Source organism: Asparagus officinalis, chromosome 5 (genome assembly GCF_001876935.1).
Source record: "Asparagus officinalis chromosome 5, Aspof.V1, whole genome shotgun sequence".
In the NCBI taxonomy this organism is placed as follows: Eukaryota; Viridiplantae; Streptophyta; class Magnoliopsida; order Asparagales; family Asparagaceae; genus Asparagus; species Asparagus officinalis.
This window is the reverse complement of record NC_033798.1, coordinates 86876174-86882674: the sequence shown is the minus strand read 5'-3', so window position 1 is coordinate 86882674 and position 6501 is coordinate 86876174. Positions and strand designations below refer to the sequence as shown.

The window sequence follows — 6501 nt, the reverse complement described above, 5'->3', positions numbered from 1 at the left end:
AGTAATGCGGGGTTGTTACGGGAAACTTCCAAGATTATTCATCCGGCAATACTACCATTCCTTTGGCTCCTTGGTCCTTACCTTCCGTCAATAGATTTCATTTAAAAAAAATGTCACCAGAAATTAGTTATGAGTTCACAACCATGTTACAATATGGAAAATTATATAAGATTTTGTTGATTTTTAACATTGTTATTTCACTCCTCAACTTATGATTGTCATTTTTCAAAATTCTCATATGTGGCGATTTGTAATACGTTTAAAATTTCCATTTAGAGATGCGTTTTCCTTTGATAATGCTTATGCTTTTAGGGTGCTAATTATATATATTTCATGCTTTCATAACTAGTATTTCAATTGCTCCGAATATGAAGAGATTGTTCCAAATAATATTTCATTTGCCTCTAACCTAGATCAAAATCATGGCTCCGCTGCTCATAAAATCATCGAGTATGACAAATACTTCTACGCTGTTGTTGATTCTATGCTCCTCAAGGGATGGAACCCTGCTTATGTCTATATTACTATTACTATTTTCTGTAGTTTAATCATTTACGTCTCTGAAGGTTTACGGTGGACAAATGATACGCTACAACTGATATAAAAACCTAAAAAAATTTCTTTTTAATAAAGAAATTAAAAACGTCAAAATTGAAATCACAACAACAACCACAGCCTCGGCGTTCAGCCTACCGAGACTTGCTTGCACCCCCAGCTCCGCAACAAAATACAACAACGCGCGAGTCAAAGCGTGAATCACTATCGATAATAACCAACTAAACAAGCCAACCACCGCCCCCATGATTCAATCTCCGCGTCCACTTTCTCCGCTCCCGCACCCTTCGTTCAAGAGTCCCGATCGCAGCCGCCTCTCTTTACTCCTTTCTATAACTTGTTACTTTCTGAGACAGAAGAAATCAGAAGCCGCAAAAAAAATAGAAAAGAAAAGAAAAGAAGAGAAGAGAAAGGGAAAAGGGAAAAGGAAAATCCAACCATGTGCTGCGACTGCGAGTGCCGGCCTTTAGGATGGCTCCTCGGCCTCCCCTTCGCCTTCCTCTCTCTCCTCATCTCCATCGTCGGCGTCCTCATCTGGATCGTCGGGTACGTTCCCCCAATTCCGCACGCGTGATTTTTGAAACAAAAAAAAACCCTAGCTTAATTTCCGAACCCAAAAATTCACCGAAAAACTCTGGGGAAATAATAAACTGGAACCCTGCAGGTTGCTGCTTTCTTGCGTTTGCCCTTGCTGCCTGTGCGTGACGGTGCTGGTCGAGATCGCGATCGAGCTCATCAAGGCGCCCATCCACGTCATGAAGTGGTTCACCGAGCAGATCCCTTGCTAGCTGGTCCGTTCGAGTACGAAAAGCTCCGTACCTTTGAATTCGTTCGTGATTCTTAATTACTTCTTGAACTCCTTAACAGTGGATTTGATTGTTGTGTAATATTGAGGGATGGGTGTTCTCGCGATATAAAAAAAAGACGTGGTCCGTCTTTTCCCTGTTGATCCGTATTGGGAATTGGGAACTTTATGACCGCCTTTATTCCGTCTTTCTTCCTTTACAAGTTATGTATATCGAAAGGGGGTGCTACAGCCACACCCTCGCGCACACATCCGGTCACACCAAAAAATCTCAAGTGGAGCCCCTGAGATGTAGCTAGGGGGTGTGGTTGACGGTGTGCCCGAGGTTGTGTCTGTATCATTTTTCTTATCGAAATACCCTGTGATTGAACAGTAATTCTAGGGTTTCAAGCAGTCGCTGACAATTTTTACACGTCTTAGCGTGAGATGAGGTCTCCTGAATTTTTAATTCTCTGTGTATTACGGATCTGAGAGACGAGGGTCGTCTGAATATTATCCGGAATTTGAAGACCGTTCCGAACCTGGTTAGCTTTCTGCGTGCGTGATCGAGACTATCCTTGTTTTTGCTTGAATTCTTGAAACTGTGGTGCATTTAAACCCTGATTAGCAAAAGCAAAATTAACTGGTAGTTTAAACTTCTGAAACCCAAAATTCTAAGCAACGCCTCAATCACGAAAAAAACACCAGGAATCTTATTCCCTTCATGTGTTCTGTCTCCCCTCTTGTAGAATAATAAAAAAAAGGAATGGTAGAACAACACAAAGAAACAGAGTTTCGAAGAGAAGGGGAAGAGAGCAGCCATGGGCTCCGGCAATTGTGAGTTCAGGCCTCTGGGCTTTCTTCTGGGGCTCCCCTTTGCTTTCCTCTCCCTCTTCATCTCCATGGCCGGCGCCATCGTCTGGATGTATGGGTATGTCTCAATTCTTCTTCTATTTGTTTTAATTTATTGCAGTAGAAGAGATTTTTAAGATGGCACCGGATTTGAAATTTTCAGCAAGACTTATTCAAAAAAGATTTAAAAAAGTCATAATATAAAATTATAATTCTCAGCCTTCACCTTATATGCATTGGAAGAGGATTTGTTCGTAAAAACTGCGTCTAAATTAGCTCAGATTTCAGGCTATGAAAAAAAAAAAAACACTCAACCCACTAGAACATGTTAAATATAGAGTTGTAATACTCAATGTTCATTAGAATTTCGGAGTCTTGGTTCAGTCAAAGACTTTTAAAGGCCTTTTGGCAACTCCAGTTAAATTGGTTTAGTAGAACAAAACCAGTTTTAGCTTCTGGCCTTAGTTTGGCAAATAATCGAACCAAGACTTAAAAACTGGTTTTGGCTGGAAATAATTTTTAGCCTCAAACTAGTTCAGAATTGATCCACCCATCGATCGTCCAGAATTAAACAAGTTTACAACTAAATAATTTGTCTCCATTTTGCCAAACTGACCCTAAGAAGTTGAAATTTCTTTTTAATTTTGAGGTTTAATTTGAATTGTTTGAGTATGGGGAGATTTGCAGAGTGATGATCACTGTTGTTTGCACTTGCTGCCCAAATGCGCCGAAGGTGATTGAGCGGGGTCACGTGCTAATGAGGACGCCAATCCGCGTCATGAGGTGGTTCATGGAAACGATCCCTTGCTAGCTACATATATCGCAATTATTAGTTAGTTATATGCGTATATTGTTGTTATTAATATTATTGTTGGATAAATCTGGATGTGGGTCTTGGCGCTGTGTTCCTACTAATAGTACAGTTTTTCTGTGTGTGGTGGATTGAGTGATATGGAGTACTTGGAGAACAACCTTTTGTGTTATGTTTGTTGTTTTTTGTTGGCCCAATAAGTTGGCCTGTTACTCTATAGGCCCAGCTCCCCAAGACTTTTGCCCTAGCCCCTCTTATTTTCTTCTCCTACCCGATATCTCTAAATCCCCTCCGATCTCTGTGATTTGATGGCCGCTGCTTGTGAGCTCCCATCCGTAGGTCGGCTCACTCCTTCGTTTTCTTCCCTAGCTCCTCTCCCTTGTCGGCTGCCCCCATCCCTATATATGGGTAATGGGTTGGTAGTAGCTCTGGAGAGGGGATGAAGAGGAAGTAGAGACGGTGAGGTGAAGATCTGAGCTTGAGCTCTCCTCTACTGTGTGCGATCTCCCTCCTTCTGTGAGTTTTGTGCTCCTGAGAGCTTTGTGCTCTCACCCCCTTTGTGCGACCCCCTTTGTGAGTAACTGGTGAAGGAGATCGGCGATCTCCCCTTTTGGTCCTTGGTGGTGCACGAGAGAGGAGAACGATGAATTTCCTTGTTTACCTTTACATGTTCCTATTCCTGAAAATGATGCTCCAAATGAGGTGGAGCAAAAGCCTATTATTAATCAACCCAAATCATTTCCTGAAGAAAAATTGAATGATATAATTATTGAAAATCAAGATGAGATTATTCCAAATGAGGTGGAGCATGATATGCAGGAAATAGATAACATGCATGATTTGAATGATTATCAACTCACTAGGGATAGAAATAAAAGAACCATTAGGAAACCTGAAAGATATAGAGATTGCAATTTGATTGATTGTAATATGTCTGAGTTTGCCTTTAATGTGTTTGAATCCCTTGAGTGCAATGAACCTAAGACTTATAAAGAAGCATTAAGGTCAAAATATTCTGAAGAATGGATTAGTGCTATGAAGAGTGAGATGGAATCCCTAAAAATTAACCAAACATGGAAACTTGTTCCTAAACCTGCTAGTTGTTCTGTAGTGGACTGTAAGTGGCTGTTTAAGGTGAAACAAGAATCTGAAAGTGTTAGGTTTAAGGCTAGGTTAGTAGCTAAGGGATTTACTCAAAAGGAGGGAATTGATTATGCTGAAATTTTTGCTCCTGTTGTCAAATTCACTACTGTTAGAATTATGCTTGCTTTAGTTGCTCATTTTAATTGGGAATTAAAACAAATGGATGTAACTACTGCTTTCTTGCATGGTGATCTTGATAAAAATATTTATATGCACCAACCTGAGGGCTTTGTGGACCCTAAATTGCCTGATCATGTGTGTTTGTTAAAAAAGGCTTTGTATGGTTTAAAACAATCACCTAGGCAATGGAATATTAGATTTGATAAATGCATGCAATCTTTAAAGTTTAAAAGGAGTTCTGCTGATCATTGCCTGTATTATAAGAATATAGACTCTGTGCCTGTATTTCTTGTAATTTATGTGGATGACATGTTGATTGTTAGTCCTTGTTTGAAGTCTATTGAGCATGTTCAAAAATGTCTTTGTGAAAATTTTGACATGAAAGACTTAGGTGATGCTAAAAGAATCCTAGGCATGAATATTATTAGGGACAAAAACAAATCTACTCTAGTTTTAAACCAAAGTTCATATGTTGAAAAAATTTTGAGTAAATTTGCTATGTCTAATGCCAAATCTGTGAATGTGCCTCTTGCTTCCCATTTTGTGTTAAGTAAGGATCAATCTCCCAATACTGAAACTGAAATAAATGATATGAAGAAGGTGCCATATTCGAATGCTATAGGATCTGTCATGTATCTCATGGTTAGTACTAGGCCTGACATTGCATATGCGGTTAGTTGCTTGAGTAGATATATGTCAAACCCTGGTATGCCTCATTGGAATGCCTTGAAGTGGCTTTTAAGATATTTGAAATCCTCTGTGGATGTAGGATTAACCTTTTCTAAGTGTTCTGAAGGTGTTAAACTTGCTGGCTATGTAGATTCTAATTATGCAAATGATAGGGATAATAGAAAATCTACCACTTCCTATGTGTTTACTTTGTGTGGCTCTTGCATAAGTTGGAAATCCCAATTACAACCCATTGTTGCTTTATCTACTACTGAATCTGAGTATGTTGCTGCCACTGAAGCTTTTAAAGAAGCTATCTGGCTTAGGGGTCTTATATCTGAAATTGGTTTTCTTGATAAAAATGTGGTTGTATTTTCTGATAGTCAATCTGCTATTCAACTTTGCAAAAATCCTGTTTTTCATGATAGAACTAAACATATTGATGTTAGATTTCATTACATTCGGGATATAGTTGAAAAGGGTATTGTCAAGTTAGAGAAAATTCCCTCAGAATTTAATCCTGCTGACATGGGTACTAAGTGTTTGCCTGCTGAAAAATTTATATCGTGTCAAAGAATCTTGAATTTTGATTTTGGGTAATTTTGACTTTGCTTTGTTTGTTGCCTTGGTGGCCTATTAACTTGCTTTGTGCTTGTTAATAGCTTTGTGATTTTTCCCTTTGAACTCAATGACCGTTTGGTAGAGTTCGGTCCTTTGTGGACTTGGTATGTTTGGTGATTTTTTCCTCGATCTTTGTGATCTGAGTTTACTTAGTGTATTCTCTTCCATTGCTTGTATCTTCTTTGTGATTATACAGGTAATAATTTGGCGATGATGAGTCCTGCAGTTCCGTGTTTTTCCTCTGTGCACTACCTTGGGCCAAAGGTGGAGATTGTTGTTTTTTGTTGGCCCAATAAGTTGGCCCGTTACTCTATAGGCCCAGCTCCCCAAGACTTTTGCCCTAGCCCCTCTTATTTTCTTCTCCTACCCGATATCTCTAAATCCCCTCCGATCTCTGTGATTTGATGGCCGCCGCTTGTGAGCTCCCATCCGTAGGTCGGCTCACTCCTTCGTTTTCTTCCCTAGCTCCTCTCCCTTGTCGGCTGCCCCCATCCCTATATATGGGTAATGGGTTGGTAGTAGCTCTGGAGAGGGATGAAGAGGAAGTAGAGACGGTGAGGTGAAGATCTGAGCTTGAGCTCTCCTCTACTGTGTGCGATCTCCCTCCTTCTATGAGTTTTGTGCTCCTGAGAGCTTTGTGCTCTCACCCCCTTTGTGCGACCCCCTTTGTGAGTAACTGGTGAAGGAGATCGGCGATCTCCCCTTTTGGTCCTTGGTGGTGCACGAGAGAGGAGAACGAGGACTGGTTGAGCAGGTTTCTGAGCCAAACGACAACGTAGATCCTCAACAATGTGAATTCATAATAAGTTTTAATTAATGTGTTTGGACTGTTTGATAACTATGAGATGCAGAACTCTGCCAGTTTAGTTATACGGAGCTGGTGTTATCAAGGATGTAAGGTCGGGCGCGTTTGGATCCAATTTTTTTTTAGGGTCAAAACCTGCCA

The 6501-nt window shown here is 40.2% G+C and overlaps 1 protein-coding gene and 2 long non-coding RNA genes across 4 annotated transcripts; 2 read left to right on the top strand and 1 right to left on the bottom strand.

Annotated features, from left to right (window-relative positions):
- LOC109840040 lies at nucleotides 602-1173 on the bottom strand. Its single transcript, XR_002246786.1, has 2 exons — nucleotides 994-1173; nucleotides 602-902 (listed from the first exon to the last, which is right to left on the bottom strand). It is a non-coding gene; the product is annotated as an uncharacterized LOC109840040 (long non-coding RNA).
- On the top strand, nucleotides 901-1544 carry LOC109840039. Its single transcript, XM_020408537.1, has 2 exons — nucleotides 901-1101; nucleotides 1220-1544. The coding sequence occupies exons 1-2, from the start codon at nucleotides 995-997 to the stop codon at nucleotides 1341-1343; spliced, it is 231 nt and encodes a 76-aa protein (XP_020264126.1). The 5' UTR covers nucleotides 901-994; the 3' UTR covers nucleotides 1344-1544.
- LOC109840041 lies at nucleotides 1835-3124 on the top strand. 2 transcript variants are annotated; one of them, XR_002246788.1, is made up of 3 exons: nucleotides 1835-1985; nucleotides 2089-2270; nucleotides 2879-3124. It is a non-coding gene; the product is annotated as an uncharacterized LOC109840041 (long non-coding RNA). The 2 variants fall into 2 exon arrangements; XR_002246787.1 differs by having other exon boundaries at nucleotides 1835-2270.

What these genes read in the sequence shown, in the direction of transcription:
- LOC109840039 (XM_020408537.1), top strand. Translation starts at nt 995, where the DNA reads ATGTGCTGCGACTGCGAGTGCCGGCCTTTAGGATGGCTCCTCGGCCTC. An exon ending in GTCCTCATCTGGATCGTCGG is followed by an intron (nt 1,102 to 1,219) that starts GTACGTTCCCCC and finishes GGAACCCTGCAG; the next exon opens with GTTGCTGCTTTCTTGCGTTT.